Source organism: Oncorhynchus gorbuscha, linkage group LG21, assembly GCF_021184085.1.
Source record: "Oncorhynchus gorbuscha isolate QuinsamMale2020 ecotype Even-year linkage group LG21, OgorEven_v1.0, whole genome shotgun sequence".
In the NCBI taxonomy this organism is placed as follows: domain Eukaryota; kingdom Metazoa; phylum Chordata; class Actinopteri; order Salmoniformes; family Salmonidae; genus Oncorhynchus; species Oncorhynchus gorbuscha.
In genome coordinates, this window is record NC_060193.1 from 58529400 (window position 1) to 58547936 (window position 18537).

Below are 18537 nucleotides of genomic sequence, written 5' to 3' on the forward strand. Positions count from 1 at the left end.
AGATTTTTTTAAACAGTCATTGGAGTGGTGAACCAGAAGTGTTTTTTTAGACAGCCATCAGAGTGGTAAACCAGAAATGTTTTTTTTAGACAGCCATCAGAGTGGTAAACCAGAAGTGTTTTTTTTAGACAGTCATTGGAGTGGTGAACCAGAAGTGTTTTTTTAGACAGCCATCAGAGTGGTAAGCCAGAAGTGTTATTTTAGACAGCCATCAGAGTGGTAAGCCAGAAGTGTTTTTTAGACAGCCATCAGAGTGGTAAGCCAGAAGTGTTTTTTAGACAGTCATTGGAGTGGTGAACCAGAAGTGTTTTTTTAGACAGCCATCAGAGTGGTAAGCCAGAAGTGTTATTTTAGACAGCCATCAGAGTGGTAAGCCAGAAGTGTTTTTTAGACAGCCATCAGAGTGGTAAGCCAGAAGTGTTTTTTAGACAGTCATTGGAGTGGTGAACCAGAAGTGTTTTTTTTAGACAGCCATCAGAGTGGTAAGCCAGAAGTGTTTTTTTAGACAGTCATTGGAGTGGTGAACCAGAAGTGTTTTTTTAGACAGCCGTCAGAGTGGTAAGCCAGAAGTGTTTTTTTAGACAGTCATTGGAGTGGTGAACCAGAAGTGTTTTTTTAGACAGCCATCAGAGTGGTAAACCAGAAGTGTTTTTTTAGACAGCCATCAGAGTGGTAAGCCAGAAGTGTTTTTTTAGACAGCCATCAGAGTGGTACACCAGAAGTGTTTTTTTAGACAGCCATCAGAGTGGTGAACCAGAAGCGTTTTTTTAGACAGCCATCAGAGTGGTAAGCCAGAAGAGTTTTTTAAACATTCATTGGAGTGGTGAACCAGAAGTGTTTTTTTAGACAGCCATCAGAGTGGTAAACCAGAAATGTTTTTTTAGACAGCCATCAGAGTGGTAAACCAGAAGTGTTTTTTTAGACAGCCATCAGAATGGTGGACCAGAAGTGTTTTTTTTAGAAAAACCATCAGAGTGGTAAACCAGAAGTGTTTTTTAGACAGTCATTGGAGTAGTGAACCAGAAGTGTTTTTTTAGACAGCCATCAGAGTGGTAAACCAGAAGTGTTTTTTCAGACAGTCATTGGAGTGGTGAACCAGAAGTGTTTTTTTAGACAGCCATCAGAGTGGTAAGCCAGAAGTGTTTTTTTAGACACTCATTGGAGTGGTGAACCAGAAGTGTTTTTTTAGACAGCCATCAGAGTGGTAAACCAGAAGTGTTTTTTTAGACAGCCATCAGAGTGGTACACCAGAAGTGTTTTTTTAGACAGCCATCAGAGTGGTGAACCAGAAGCGTTTTTTTAGACAGCCATCAGAGTGGTAAGCCAGAAGAGTTTTTTAAACATTCATTGGAGTGGTGAACCAGAAGTGTTTTTTTAGACAGCCATCAGAGTGGTAAACCAGAAATGTTTTTTTAGACAGCCATCAGAGTGGTAAACCAGAAGTGTTTTTTTAGACAGCCATCAGAGTGGTAAGCCAGAAGTGTTTTTTTAGACAGTCATTGGAGTGGTGAACCAGAAGTGTTTTTTTAGACAGCCATCAGAGTGGTAAGCCAGAAGTGTTTTTTTAGACAGCCATCAGAGTGGTAAACCAGAAGTGTTTTTTTAGACAGCCATCAGAGTGGTAAACCAGAAGTGTTTTTTAGACAGCCATCAGAGTGGTAAACCAGAAGTGTTTTTTAGACAGCCATCAGAGTGGTAAACCAGAAGTGTTTTTTTAGACAGCCATCAGAGTGGTAAACCAGAAGTGTTTTTTAGACAGCCATCAGAGTGGTAAACCAGAAGTGTTTTTTTAGACAGCCATCAGAGTGGTAAATCAGACAAGTGTCAACAACTGATCTCCCGTCTGCCTCTTTGATATGAGAGCTGCTCTATCCCTCTGACACAATCATCTTTCACCTTGTGCTCGGGAGAATTTACACTCCTCTTTCCATTCCTGTCTTCTTTGTGTGTGTGTGTGTGTGTGTGTGTGTGTCTGTGTGTGTGTTAAAAATAATGATTTAAGTAAATACATTTTGCTGCTTACGTAAGTTTTCTCAGCGGCCGTAAAAGTGTTGAATATATTTACATAGTAAGTTATTTCCTCTTTCAAGCTTGCAGCTTTTGAGAAAGCTTTGATGGCATCCCAGTTCCATTTCATTTGGTATATTAAAGGATTTCTACAGAGAATAAACTGCACGAGATTAGGCTGGCCAGTTGGATTGAAACATCACAACACTTTCCCTTGTGTTCCACTCGGAAGACCAAGTTAGACCAAGGTTCACTTGGATGGTTGTTTGTGATGTTTATTGATGATTGAATCTAAACCCTGGTCATATTTAGGTCTCCGAAATGTAGAACGAAAAGTACAAGTGAGAAGAAGTTCAAAATAGTTGCACCAGTCTGATGTCATGCCAATTAAGCATTATTTTTGCATTGGACACACAGGCACGCACAAACACACACACGCGCACACACGCACCCGCACACGCACTCACACACACACGTAGAGAATAAATATTGACAGAAAGATGAAACACCACCTTGTCTCTGTCCAATCAGCACGCTCTTTACTGCAGCCTGACCAGCCAATCAGCAGTGTCTCATCAGTGCTTTGAAAGTATGCAAACTTGAGGATTTGGGTCACCCTGTTCTTTCTGGGTATGTGTCCTGTTGATAACACAAGTCTCTGCTGGGGAACAAGGGAGTCCTTCTCCTTAAAAGCGAGAGAAAGAAGGAGAGAGATAAAGGAAGATAGACACCACTCTGCCGAGACATGAAAAGAGGACAGCTAATTAGAGGACGCTATCTGAATTAAAGAAGAAAGCAGTCTTTGAAGATGCTTGTCTGATTTCCTACCTGTTACATTTTTCACTTCATTTGCTTAGGAATTCTTCCATGTGATTATCTGTGCCATTCCCAAAATAATGGTCCTCCTCAAATAGGACTTCAGTGTGTGTGTGTGTGTGTGTGTGTGTGTGTGTGTGTGTGTGTGTGTGTGTGTGTGTGTGTGTGTGTGTGTGTGTGTGTGTGTGTGTGTGTGTGTGTGTGTGTGTGTGTGTGTGTGTGTGTGTGTGTGTGTGTGCAAGCGTTTGTGAGTCTGTTTGCATGTCAGTCTGTCTCTCTGTGTCAAATCATCTTTATGTAAACATAAACACCGTCTATGAACGGTCTCTTTCATGTTCCGTGGTCGCTGCAGATAAAGAATCAGACCAAGTTGTTATGCTGAGCTTTTATCCTACTTATTTATTTATTATGCTGCTGGGCCAATTGATGTGCTGTGGCTTGTGGGGAGATGGAGCTGATTGTAAATTGTCCTGGCTCCTCTAATGTAAGCACTTGGTGCCTGGCCATCGGAGGTTCTCTCTCTGTATCTCTCTCTCCCTCTCTCTCTCTCCCTCTCTCTCTCTCTCTCTCTCTGTCTCTCTCTCTCTCTCTCTCTCTCTCTCTCTCTCTCTCTCTCTCTCTCTGTCTCTCTCTCTCTGTCTCTCTCTCTGTCTCTCTCTCTCTCTCTCTCTCTCTCTGTCTCTCTCTCTCTCTCTCCCTCTCTCTCTGTCCTCCCATTCTCTCTGTCCTCCCATTCTCTCTGCCCTCTCTCTCTCTCTCTCTCTCCCTCTCTCTCTCTCTCTCTCTCTCTCTCTCTCTCTCTGCCTCTCTCTCTCTCTCTCTCCCTCTCTCTCTCTCTCTCCCTCTTTCTGTCTCTCTCTTTCTCTCTCTCTGCTTCTCTCTCTCTCTCTGTCTTTCTCTCTCCCTCTCTGTCTCTCTCTCTCTGTCTCTCTCTCTCTCTCTCTCTCTCTCTCTCTCTCTCTCTCTCTCTCTCTCTCTCTCAGTTCTTTTGATAATTGTTTTCTTTATTACATCCTCTGGCATTGCTGCTCTAATAACTTATTAATGGCAGCCGTTCAGCCTCGGTCGGTGTCGGTGCATTCAGTTTGGCCCTCACTGATTTATCAGCATCGGCTGTACAAGGTGAGAATAATTTACTCTGTTTGAGGTGCTAAATTGTGGCAACGGGTGCATGGAATGTGACAGAAAATGACAGAGAGCCCGAGCCAGGAGAGGAGAGGAGCGCTCGGGGCGGGGAGGAAGAAAACAAGCCAGCGGACCTTGGCTTTAATGGACATTGTTTTCAGTGTGTTTTGATGCACCACCGAGGCTCGAGACCTTGAGACAACGACGACGGATGGATAGAAAGGCTGCTATTTTCATCATTTTAATCCATGGGTTTTATAGAGAGATTTGTCAGGTTTGAAAAAAATAGCTTCCTTGTTGTTGTGGTTGTTTTCTGACAGGGTCATAAAGTCAATAGTGACAACAACCTTGGACCTCTACATAGCTTGTTTTATACTACATTGACTTTCGGCTCTATTCAACAGTGATTCAGAGGTCTACAACTCAGGCCCTTGAATAGAAGGACCATGGAGCCCAAATCATTCCTAAATCTGAAGGATTTACTTGAACTAGTTCCACAGAGAAGGCCTCCCCAGTGAAATCCCCTATTATAATGGATGCTTTCATCCAGTACCCAGCAGGCAAATAAGGTACCCTTTGTCCTCCTAATGATGAAATCAATCCATCGTCCTCCGCCTCTCTCCCCTGGAGACGCAGCACAGGGCAGCCAACACGCTCCACCACTCAACACCCGCCACACCTTCAACACCCTTCACACCCTCCACACCACCACACCCTCCACACCCTCCACACCTCTACACCCTCCACACCTTCAACACCACCACACCCACCACACCCTCCACACCTCCACACCACCACACCCTCCACACCTCCACACCCTCCACACCGCCACACCCTCCACACCTCCACACCCTCCACACCTTCAACACCCTCCACACCCTCCACACCACCACACCTCTACACCCTCCGCACCCTCCGCACCCTCCACACCTCCACACCCTCCGCACCCTCCACAACTTCAACACCCTCCACACCCTCCACACCACCACACCTCTACACCCTCCGCACCCTCCGCACCCTCCACACCTCCACACCCTCCGCACCCTCCACACCCTCCACACCACCACACCATCCACACCTTCAACACCCTCCACACCACCACACCCTCCACACCTTCAACACCCTCCACACCACCACACCTTCAACACCCTCCACACCTTCAACACCCTCCACACCACCACACCCTCCACACCTTCAACACCCTCCACACCACCACACCCTCCACACCTTCAACACCCTCCACACCACCACACCCTCCACAACTTCAACACCCTCCACACCACCACACCCTCCACACCTTCAACACCCTCCACACCACCACACCCTCCACACCTTCAACACCCTCCACACCACCACACCCTCCACAACTTCAACACCCTCCACACCACCACACCCTCCACAACTTCAACACCCTCCACACCACCACACCCTCCACACCTTCAACACCCTCCACACCACCACACCCTCCACATCTTCAACACCCTCCACACCACCACACCTCCACACCCTCCGCACCCTCCACACCTCCACACCCTCCGCACCCTCCACACCACACCCACAACCCACATGTCAGTGACAAATCCCAATGGCAGCCGTCCCTCCAAACACACTAGCCCTGTGAGGAGGAGGTGGGGGGGGGGGGGACTAGATGAATGGAGAGGTGCCCAGTAGCTCTGTCAAATCTATCGCTGTGTAAGTGAGGCACAGTCCCCGACCGCCGGGAGATCATTTATCTTAATCTATGGGCGGAGAATGTCAGGATGTGGGCTGTGGGCGCCAGGCAGAGAAGAATGGACCTCTTTAGTGTAATCTCTGACACCTGACCGACGGTGCGCTGATACACGGGGACAAGATCTTTGATTCAACCAGGAGATGGAGGGGAGAGAGGAGGAGAGAAGGAGAGGAAGGAAGAGAAGAGAGGGAGGGACAAACCTCCTCCTCAGCTGGAGGACAAACAGTTGGTTTAGAGGGGGTGGGGAGGTGGAGGAAGAGAGAAGAGGAGGTAGAGGATGAGGGGGTGGGGAGGTAGAGGGAAGAGGAGGTAGAGGATGAGGGGTGGGGAGGTAGAGGAAGAGGGGGTAGAGGATGGGGGTGGGGAGGAGGAGGAAGAGAAAGAGGAGATAGAGGATGAGGGGTGGGGAGGAAGAAGAAGAGGAGGTAGAGGATGAGGGGTGGGGAGGAAGAGGAAGAGGAGGTAGAGGATGAGGGGGTGGGGAGGAAGAAGGAAGAGGAGGTAGAGGATGAGGGGTGGGGAGGAGGATGAATGAGAGGAAGAGGAGATAGAGGATGAGGGTGGGGAGGAAGAAGAAGAGGAGGTAGAGGATGAGGGGGTGGGGAGGAAGAGGAAGAGGAGGTAGAGGATGAGGGGGTGGGGAGGAGGAGGAAGAGAAAGAGGAGATAGAGGATGAGGGGTGGGGAGGAAGAAGAAGAGGAGGTAGAGGATGAGGGGTGGGGAGGAAGAGGAAGAGGAGGTAGAGGATGAGGGGGTGGGGAGGAAGAGGAAGAGGAGGTAGAGGATGAGGGGATGGGGAGGAAAAGGAGGTAGAGGATGAGGGGTGGGGAGGAAGAGGAAGAGGAGGTAGAGAATGACGGGATGGGGAGGAATAGGAAGAGGAGGTAGAGTATGTGGGGGTGGGGAGGAAGAGGAAGAGGAGGTAGAGTATGCGGGGGTGGGGAGGTGGTACGTTGTTGAAGGTTGTGTCTGGACCAAGGGTTATAAAGCAGAGGTAGACGGTTGTTTGGTTCTGGTGACATCACCCTTTATCATGTTGGCTTTCTAGTGGATTGCTTGTGACGTCACCCTTTATCATGTTGACTGTCTGGTGGATGGCTTGTGACATCACCCTTTATCATGTTGGCTTTCTAGTGGATTGCTTGTGACGTCACCCTTTATCATGTTGGCTTTCTAGTGGATTGCTTGTGACGTCACCCTTTATCATGTTGACTGTCTGGTGGATGGCTTGTGACATCACCCTTTATCATGTTGGCTTTCTAGTGGATTGCTTGTGACGTCACCCTTTATCATGTTGACTGTCTGGTGGATGGCTTGTGACATCACCCTTTATCATGTTGGCTTTCTAGTGGATTGCTTGTGACGTCACCCTTTATCATGTTGACTGTCTGGTGGATGGCTTGTGACATCACCCTTTATCATGTTGGCTTTCTAGTGGATTGCTTGTGACGTCACCCTTTATCATGTTGACTGTCTGGTGGATGGCTTGTGACATCACCCTTTATCATGTTGGCTTTCTAGTGGATTGCTTGTGACGTCACCCTTTATCATGTTGACTGTCTGGTGGATGGCTTGTGACGTCACCCTTTATCATGTTGACTGTCTGGTGGATGGCTTGTGACATCACCCTTTATCATGTTGGCTTTCTAGTGGATTGCTTGTGACGTCACCCTTTATCATGTTGGCTTTCTAGTGGATGGCTTGTGACATCACACTTTATCATGTTGGCTTTCTAGTGGATGGCTTGTGACATCACACTTTATCATGTTAGCTTTCTAGTGGATGGCTTGTGACATCACACTTTATCATGTTGGCTTTCTAGTGGATGGCTTGTGACATCACCCTTTATCATGTTAGCTTTCTAGTGGATGGCTTGTGACATCACCCTTTATCATGTTGGCTTTCTAGTGGATGGCTTGTGACATCACCCTTTATCATGTTGGCTTTCTAGTGGATTGCTTGTGACATCACCCTTTATCATGTTGGCTTTCTAGTGGATTGCTTGTGACATCACACTTTATCATGTTAGCTTTCTAGTGGATGGCTTGTGACATCACACTTTATCATGTTGGCTTTCTAGTGGATGGCTTGTGACATCACCCTTTATCATGTTAGCTTTCTAGTGGATGGCTTGTGACATCACCCTTTATCATGTTGGCTTTCTAGTGGATTGCTTGTGACGTCACCCTTTATCATGTTGGCTTTCTAGTGGATGGCTTGTGACATCACACTTTATCATGTTAGCTTTCTAGTGGATGGCTTGTGACATCACACTTTATCATGTTGGCTTTCTAGTGGATGGCTTGTGACATCACCCTTTATCATGTTAGCTTTCTAGTGGATGGCTTGTGACATCACCCTTTATCATGTTGGCTTTCTAGTGGATTGCTTGTGACGTCACCCTTTATCATGTTGGCTTTCTAGTGGATGGCTTGTGACATCACACTTTATCATGTTGGCTTTCTAGTGGATGGCTTGTGACATCACACTTTATCATGTTAGCTTTCTAGTGGATGGCTTGTGACATCACACTTTATCATGTTGGCTTTCTAGTGGATGGCTTGTGACATCACCCTTTATCATGTTAGCTTTCTAGTGGATGGCTTGTGACATCACACTTTATCATGTTAGCTTTCTAGTGGATGGCTTGTGACATCACCCTTTATCATGTTAGCTTTCTAGTGGATGGCTTGTGACATCACCCTTTATCATGTTGGCTTTCTAGTGGATGGCTTGTGACATCACACTTTAACATGTTGGCTTTCTAGTGGATGGCTTGTGACATCACACTTTAACATGTTGGCTTTCTAGTGGATGGCTTGTGACATCACACTTTAACATGTTGGCTGTCTGGTGGATGGCTTGTGACATGACGTGGACCTCTTTGGATATAGCAAGCACCAACTCTCTCTCACCAACTCTCTCTTCCCCCTATACCCAGGCTCTGTTATCTCAGGTCGTAAATTCATGGAGGAGACTCTCTCCCTCATGCAGTATAGAGAGAGAAAGGTTCACAGTAGAACAAAGGAACTTATAGGATAGGATAAGTAATCCCTCTCACCCCCCTTTAAGATTTAGATGCACTATTGTAAAGTGACTGTTCCACTGGATGTCATAAGGTGAATGCACCAATTTGTAAGTCACTCTGGATAAGAGCGTCTGCTAAATGACTTAAATGTAATGTAAATGTTATTCTATCTCACAGAACATGAGAACTGAACAATATCCATGTTTTGGAGAATGTGTAACCGGTCGGTGGAGAATCCAGCTACGACCGATCCGTTTTGTTTAATGTTTGTGACCTCATTGAGAGACAATACAGCCACATTACCATGACTCTGTTTATACAAGAGTCTCCGTTATGAGATTTGCGTCTAATTGTTATATAAAATGAATGAGTAAAGATGAAACTTTTTTTGAAATGATGTAATGTGATTTTAAACTGCTAATGAAAGAGAATCCAATTCCCTTTAAAGTTTCACTAAGTCATTGGCCCGCCCCCGTGAGCACAGACATCGATCTGGCGTCATGGGACAGCCTCTTTACTGTGCCGAATAAAACCCACACCTGGAGAAGCCCACTTCAGACCATGTCCAACTCGAGCATCGAGGGGGCTAAGGTTTGAGTAGAGACCACAAAACCCACAGGATACGCTAAGGTTGTAATGGTTGCTGAATTCTTAACCATGTGGTTAAACTCGGAGACTATCGATTCGACAGAATAAGAGCAACTCTTCGATACTAATTACTAGTCTGCAGCAAGACGTTATGTCGACCTGAAATGCAAAGACCGACAAATGCTGAAACATCTATTCTATAAGAACATTTCTGAATGTTACTCTGAAAAACAGCTTCTATCTCAAGGCCATCAGACTGTTAAACAGCCACCACTAACATTGAGTGGCTGCTGCCAACACACTGACTCAACTCCAGCCACTTTAATAATGGGAATTGATGGGAATTGATATCAAATATATCACTAGCCACTTTAAACAATGCTACTTAATATAATGTTTACATACCCTACATTATTCATCTCATATGTATACGTATATACTGTACAATACAGTATCTGTAGTTATATTAGGAACATTTTAACTTTGTAATCGGAAGATTTTCCTTGGTGCCCCGACTTCCTAGTTAATTACATTTACATGATTAGTTTAATCACATTTTAATAATTACAGAGAATTGATTTGATAAAATAAGTCTTCACTTTAATGATGCCAAAGACACGACACTTGTCACATAACCTTTTATCATGTTGGCTGTCTGGTGGATGGCTTGTGTTGTGGTGTTGGGGGACCAGGCCCTGTCTGGTAGATAGCTTTGTTGTGGTGTTGGGTGATCAGGCCCTGTCTGGTAGGTATCTTTGTTGTGGTGTTGGGTGATCAGGCCCTGTCTGGTAGGTATCTTTGTTGTGGTGTTGTGTGATGAGGCCCTGTCTGGTAGGTATCTTTGTTGTGGTGTTGGGTGATCAGGCCCTGTCTGGTGGATATATTGTGTTGTGGTGTTGGGTGATCAGGCCCTGTCTGGTGGATATATTGTGTTATGGTGTTCTGGGATCAGGCCTTGTCTGGTGGATATCTTGTGTTATGGTGTTCTGGGATCAGGCCTTGTCTGGTGGATATATTGTGTTATGGTGTTCTGGGATCAGGCCTTGTCTGGTGGATATCTTGTGTTATGGTGTTCTGGGATCAGGCCTTGTCTGGTGGATATCTTGTGTTATGGTGTTCTGGGATCAGGCCTTGTCTGGTGGATATCTTGTGTTATGGTGTTCTGGGATCAGGCCTTGTCTGGTGGATATCTTGTGTTGTGGTGTTATGGGATCAGGCCTTGTCTAGTAGATAGCTTTGTTGTGGTATTGTGAGATTGGGCCGTGCTCTGGAATGAGGCTAATGCTGTCACCATGGTGATGGATGGAGATGCATTGAGTCCAGGCCCTGCTCTGGTAGACGTTAGTCAGCCAATGGGCTCTGACCACCAAGATTTGAAAGGATGCAACGTGTCTAGAAAAACAGAGAGAGATGAACACGGTCCCTCTGCTGCTTCTCTGAATTGGCAACAAGATAACAGCTGTCTATCTGTCGGTCTCCAGCCTTGAAAACACATTTCAATGTTTGATGTTGATGTGACATTAAGCAGGTATCTAAAAAGTGAAACAGACAGAATAACCTTCAGATAATTATGGTTTTAAGTGAAACTCAGCTTTCTTTGGCAATATCTTCTCCAAACCAATTCTCAGTACACTGCTATCGTGTGTGTGTGTGTATCTGTGTGTCCTACCTCTCTTTGTGAGCTGGATGTTAGCCTGCCGTCTGCCGTTGCCATTCTCCACGAAGCACGAGTAGTTCCCCAGATCAGCCTCTTCCACCGAGTCAATGGTCAGGGTGATCGACACCTCCTGCTCTCCCAGGTGCTCCCGGATAAGTCTGCAGAGAAGACAATAGAAGAGGAGAAGAGAATAGGAGAGGAGAGAAGCAGAGAGGAGAAGAGAGAAGGGAGAAGAGAGGAGGGAGAACAGAGAAGAGAAAGTCTCTGTGATGATTCTGTCTGTGATTGATTGACAATTGCCAAGTATTATCCCCCTCACTGTGACTTGATTACCCAGGAGGGCTGGCTTGGGGGGCAGATTAGCGAGGATGCTAATTACACTGGAGACGTGACTTGACATGAATTGGCCTTGATACAGATTGTGGACAGAACAGCAGTAAAAGCATCACCACAAGTGATGGTACACTTTACAAACCATGGATGACCGTAATACCACAAAGACAGCATACATTAAAAACTTGAAGTGGTCAGTCATCATTTCTACAGACTTTACAGTCATTTCATTGAAAGTCAACAGCATTGTTTCAGCTCGCACAGTGTTGTAAGATAACTAGCTAAATAATGAGGTTGAAAAAGTATCTTCTTATAGCGGCATGCTGCTATGGAAACGAAGGAACGGCAGAGAAAAACAATATGAGTTAAAGAGTAAAGGAATCTCTCCTGCTCGGCACACACAGAGCAGGCGGAACAAATGGAAAAACAATGATCTCTATTCTTTAGTGTTTACAGATATCGGCCGCCATTCTGTCTCTTTTATGACACTGAGCCTAATAATGATCTCTATTCTTTAGTGTTTACAGATATCGGCCGCCATTCTGTCTCTTTTATGACACTGAGCCTAATAATGATCTCTATTCTTTAGTGTTTACAGATATCGGCCGCCATTCTGTCTCTTTTATGACACTGAGCCTAATAATGATCTCTATTCTTTAGTGTTTACAGATATCGTCCGCCATTCTGTCTCTTTTATGACACTGAGCCTAATAATGATCTCTATTCTTTAGTGTTTACAGATATCGGCCGCCATTCTGTCTCTTTTATGACACTGAGCCTAATAATGATCTCTATTCTTTAGTGTTTACAGATATCGGCCGCCATTCTGTCTCTTTTAGGACACTGAGCCTAATAATGCGAAAAGACAACTGTACGAATGTCACATGCTGTTGTTCTCCTCTCCCTTGGGTACACTTGAATGTGGTTCAGAACTATCAATCCCATTTCTCCTCTTCATCATCTCTGGGAAGGATGGGGGAAGTTCATCAGGTCAATTACACAGTGCAGTACAGATGGTGGAAGTGGAAGGCACACTGACATGGGGAATCTAGTATTTACAGTTGTGGTAATGCCCTTAGCTTTCCAACACCCAACTGCTTCAAACTGAGGCTCCATGAAGGATATATGAAGGAGATAAGGTGGCAAGACCCGTTGGACTAGGAGAGGAGGAGGTGGAGGAGGGTGGGGGGGAGAGGTGAAGGAAGGGGAGAGGAGGAGGTGAGGAGGTTGGTGGGAGGAGGTTGGAGGGAGGAGCGGGAGGAAGTGGAGAGGAGGTGGAGGAGGGGAGAGGAAGAGGTGTCAGGAGGGGGAGAGGAAGTGGTGGAGGAAGGGGGAGGAGGAGGTGAGAAGGGGGAGGAGGTTGGTGGAAGGAGGGGGAGGAAGTGGAGAGGAGGTAGAGGAGGGAAGAGGAGGAGGTGGGAGGAGGAAATTGCAGACGGTGTTGGAGGAAGTTGAGAGGAGGTGGGAGTAGGGAGGAGGAAGGCGGGAGGAGTTTGTTAGGGAGACAGAGAAGGGACAATGACGTTCAACAGACTATATAGTAGACTAGATACAGAGACTGACGTAGAGACGTTCAACAGACTATATAGTAGACTAGATACAGAGACTGACGTGGAGACGTTCAACAGACTATATAGTAGAGTAGATACAGAGGCTGACGTGGAGACATTCAACAGACTATATAGTAGACTAGATACAGAGACTGACGTAGAGACGTTCAGCAGACTATATAGTAGACTAGATACAGAGACTGACGTAGAGACGTTCAACAAACTATATATTAGAATAGATACAGAGACGGACGTGGAGACGTTCAGCAGACTATATAGTAGACTAGATACAGAGACTGACGTGGAGACGTTCAACAGACTATATAGTAGACTAGATACAGAGACTGACGTAGAGACGTTCCACAGACTATATAGTAGACTAGATACAGAGACTGACGTGGAGACGTTCAACAGACTATATAGTAGACTAGATACAGAGACTGACGTGGAGACGTTCAACAGACTATATAGTAGACTAGATACAGAGACTGACGTAGAGACGTTCAACAGACTATATAGTAGACTAGATACAGAGACTGACGTGGAGACGTTCAGCAGACTATATAGTAGACTAGATACAGAGACTGACGTGGAGACATTCAACAGACTATATAGTAGACTAGATACAGAGGCTGACGTAGAGACGTTCAGCAGACTATATAGTAGACTAGATACAGAGACTGACGTAGAGACGTTCAGCAGACTATATAGTAGACTAGATACAGAGACTGACGTGGAGACATTCAACAGACTATATAGTAGACTACATATAGAGGCTGATGTGGAGACGTTCAACAGACTATATAGTAGACTAGATACAGAGACTGACGTGGAGACGTTCAACAGACTATATAGTAGACTAGATACAGAGGCTGACGTTGAGACGTTCAACAGACTATATAGTAGACTAGATACAGAGACTGACGTAGAGACGTTCAACAGACTATATAGTAGACTAGATACAGAGACTGACGTGGAGACGTTCAGCAGACTATATAGTAGACTAGATACAGAGACTGACGTGGAGACATTCAACAGACTATATAGTAGACTAGATACAGAGGCTGACGTAGAGACATTCAGCAGACTATATAGTAGACTAGATACAGAGACTGACGTAGAGACGTTCAGCAGACTATATAGTAGACTAGATACAGAGACTGACGTGGAGACATTCAACAGACTATATAGTAGACTACATATAGAGGCTGAGGTGGAGACGTTCAACAGACTATATAGTAGACTAGATACAGAGACTGACGTGGAGACGTGCAACAGACTATATAGTAGACTAGATACAGAGGCTGACGTTGAGACATTCAACAGACTATATAGTAGACTAGATACAGAGGCTGACGTGGAGATGTTCAACAGACTATATAGTAGACTAGATACAGAGACTGACGTGGAGACGTTCAACAGACTATATAGTAGACTAGATACAGAGACTGACGTGGAGACATTCAACAGACTATATAGTAGACTAGATACAGAGGCTGACGTGGAGACGTCACCCATTTCAGCCCATCATATAACCCAGAGGTGTTACGTGTGAGAGGTAATACAGAGACTGAAGTGGAGACGTCACCCGTTTCAGCCCATCATATAACCCAGAGGTGTTACGTGTGAGAGGTAATACAGAGACTGAAGTGGAGACGTCACCCATTTCAGCCCATCATATAACCCAGAGGTGTTACGTGTGAGAGGTAATACAGAGACTGACGTGGAGACGTCACCCGTTTCAGCCCATCATATAACCCAGAGGTGTTACGTGTGAGAGGTAATACAGAGACTGAAGTGGAGACGTCACCCGTTTCAGCCCATCATATAACCCAGAGGTGTTACGTGTGAGAGGTAATACAGAGACTGACGTGGAGACGTCACCCGTTTCAGCCCATCATATAACCCAGAGGTGTTACGTGTGAGAGGTAATACAGAGACTGAAGTGGAGACGTCACCCGTTTCAGCCCATCATATAACCCAGAGGTGTTACGTGTGAGAGGTAATACAGAGACTGAAGTGGAGACGTCACCCGTTTCAGCCCATCATATAACCCAGAGGTGTTACGTGTGAGAGGTAATACAGAGACTGAAGTGGAGACGTCACCCGTTTCAGCCCATCATATGACCCAGAGGTGTTACGTGTGAGAGGTAATACAGAGACTGAAGTGGAGACGTCACCCGTTTCAGCCCATCATATAACCCAGAGGTGTTACGTGTGAGAGGTAATACAGAGACTGAAGTGGAGACGTCACCCGTTTCAGCCCATCATATAACCCAGAGGTGTTACGTGTGAGAGGTAATACAGAGACTGAAGTGGAGACGTCACCCGTTTCAGCCCATCATATAACCCAGAGGTGTTACGTGTGAGAGGTAATACAGAGCAGTCCTTCTGGTTTACCTTTAGATGAGAGGATAAAATGACATACATCATGGAGTGGTCTGGTCTCCAATTCATATGTGAGACGGTGACGGTGATATCTCTTATAATGCACTCCTCCATCCCTACTGTTCTAAGGATCTCGTTCCTGAATGACTTCAGTCCTCTCTTGAGAGAGTTGAAGCATCTGTAATCATTTGATCAAGTGGAATCACTGTACGGTAATTCACAAACAAGAGAACAGAATCATTTGAGGATGGGGAGTTACCGGGGTGATAGACGACTAAATCCCTCTCCATGATGAAGGAAGTTTCGGATGAACTTCCCCAACGACATGGAGCCCAGACCAGGCTTTGTGGAATCTAGCTCCGACTACATTGATTCTCCCAAGATCAACACTTCAAAACATTTGAATTATTAAACGGTGACCTTGTACCTATGTTTGTCCTCTGTAGTTGCATTCCTTTCTGTTTGCTGGAATCCATACTATTTCAATAAATGTTAATCAAATATAACCACAAACTGTTTGCTCATTGCTGTTGTTCTAAGATGGCAATTCAGCACAAATGCACATGTGCCAATCTCAACAAGTAAACAGTCGGTGGTGGTATTTGATTCATGTTTATTGAAAAGGTATGCATTTCAGCAAACAAAGAAAGGAACGCAACTACAGACGGCATCATCCTCCTCCATCCCTCTCCAGCCCTCTTATCCTCCTCCATCCCTCTCTATCCCTCTCCATCATCCTCCATCCCTCTCCATCCACCTCCATCCCTCTCTATCCCTCTTATCCTCCTCCATCCCTCTCTATCCCTCTCCATCATCCTCCATCCCTCTCCATCCCTCTCCAGCCCTCTTATCCTCCTCCATCCCTCTCTATCCCTCTCCATCATCCTCCATCCCTTTCCATCCACCTCCATCCCTCTCTATCCCTCTTATCCTCCTCCATCCCTCTCTATCCCTCTCCATCATCCTCCATCCCTCTCCATCCACCTCCATCCCTCTCTATCCCTCTTCATCCCTCTCCATCCACCTCCACCCCTCTCTATCCCTCTTATCCTCCTCCATCCCTCTTATCCTCCTCCATCCCTCTCCAGCCCTCTTATCCCCCTCCATCCCTCTCTATCCCTCTTATCCTCCTCCTTCCCTCTTATTCTCCTCCATCCCTCTCCAGCCCTCTTATCCCCCTCTTATCCTCCTCCATCCCTCTTATCCTCCTCCATCCCTCTTATCCTCCTCCATCCCTCTCCATCCCTGTTATCCTCCTCCATCCCTCTTATCCTCCTCCATCCCTCTTATTCTCCTCCATCCCTCTCCAGCCCTCTTATCCCCCTCTTATCCTCCTCCATCCCTCTTATCCTCCTCCATCCCTCTTATCCTCCTCCATCCCTCTCCATCCCAGTTATCCTCTTCCATCCCTCTTATCCTCCTCTATCCCTCTCCAGCCCACTTATCCTCCTCCATCCCTATTATCCTCCTCTATTCCTCTTCAGCCTTCTTATCCTCCTCCATCCCTCTCAGCCCTTTTATCCTCCCCCATCCCTCCCAGCCATCTTATCCTCCTCCATCCCTCTCAGCCCTCTTATCCTCCTCCATCCCTCTCCAGCCCTCTTATCCCCCTCCATCCCTCTCTATCCCTCTTATCCTCCTCCATCCCTCTTATTCTCCTCCATCCCTCTCCAGCCCTCTTATCCCCCTCCATCCCTCTATATCCCTCTTATCCTCCTCCATCCCTCTTATCCTCCTCCATCCCTCTTATCCTCCTCCATCCCTCTCCATCCCTCTTATCCTCCTCCATCCCTCTCCATCCCTCTTATCCTCCTCCATCCCTCTACATCCCTCTTATCCCCCTCCATCCCTCTTATTCTCCTCCATCCCTCTCCAGCCCTCTTATCCCCCTCCATCCCTCTATATCCCTCTTATCCTCCTCCACCCCTCTTATCCTCCTCCATCCCTCTTATCCTCCTCCATCCCTCTCCAGCCCTCTTATCCTCCTCCATCCCTCTTATCCTCCTCTATCCCTCTTCAGCCTTCTTATCCTCCTCCATCCCTCTCAGCCCTCTTATCCTCCTCCATCCCTCTTATCCTCCTCCATCCCTCTTATCCTCCTCCATCCCTCTCAGCCATCTTATCCTCCTCCATCCCTCACAGCCATCTTATCCTCCTCCATCCCTCTCAGCCCTCTTATCCTCCTCCATCCCTCTCCAGCCCTCTTATCCTCCTCCATCCCTCACAGCCCTCTTATCTTCCTCCATCCCTCTTATCCTCCTCCATCCCTCTCAGCCATCTTATCCTCCTCCATCCCTCTCAGCCCTCTTATCCTCCTACATCCCTCTTATCCTCCTCCATCCCTCCCAGCCATCTTATCCTCCTCCATTCCTCTCAGCTCTCTTATCCTCCTCCATCCCTCTCCAGCCCTCTTATTCTCCTCCATCCATCTCCAGCCCTCTTATCCTCCTCCATCCCTCTCTATACTTCTCCATCCCTCTCCAGCCCTCTTATCCTCCTCCATCCCTCTCTATACTTCTCCATCCCTCTCCAGCCCTCTTATTCTCCTCCATCCCTCTCCAGCCCTCTTATCCTCCTACATCCCTCTCCAGCCCTCTTATCCTCCTACATCCCTCTCCAGCCCTCTTATCCTCCTCCATCCCTCTCCAGCCCTCTTATCCTCCTACATCCCTCTCCAGCCCTCTTATCCTCCTACATCCCTCTCCAGCCCTCTTATCCTCCTACATCCCTCTTATCCTCCTCCATCCCTCCCAGCCATCTTATCCTCCTCCATTCCTCTCAGCTCTCTTATCCTCCTCCATCCCTCTCCAGCCCTCTTATTCTCCTACATCCATCTCCAGCCCTCTTATCCTCCTCCATCCCTCTCTATACTTCTCCATCCCTCTCCAGCCCTCTTATCCTCCTCCATCCATCTCCAGCCCTCTTATCCTCCTCCATCCCTCTCTATACTTCTCCATCCCTCTCCAGCCCTCTTATTCTCCTCCATCCCTCTCCAGCCCTCTTATCCTCCTCCATCCCTCTCTATACTTCTCCATCCCTCTCCAGCCCTCTTATTCTCCTCCATCCCTCTCCAGCCCTCTTATCCTCCTCCATATCTCTCTGTACGTCTCCATCCCTCTCCATTGTCCTCCATCCCTCTCTAGCCCTCTTATCCTCCTCTATCCCTCTCTATACTTCTCCATCCCTCTCCATTCTCCTCAATCCCTCTCAGCCCTCTTATCCTCCTCCATCCCTCTCTATACTTCTCCATCCCTCTCCATCCCTCTTATTCTCATCAATCCCTCTCAGCCCTCTTATCCTCCTCCATCCCTCT

The 18537-nt window shown here is 46.7% G+C and overlaps 1 protein-coding gene across 1 annotated transcript in view; it reads right to left on the reverse strand.

Moving 5' to 3' along the window:
* Positions 1 to 18537, reverse strand: part of LOC124008058 (interleukin-1 receptor accessory protein-like 1-B) — a 460524-nt gene that overhangs the window by 32241 nt on the left and 409746 nt on the right. Inside the window, exon 8 of the mRNA XM_046318963.1 lies at positions 10966 to 11111. Coding sequence (XP_046174919.1) covers positions 10966 to 11111 — 146 coding nt within the window. The remainder of the gene's footprint in view (positions 1 to 10965; positions 11112 to 18537) is intronic.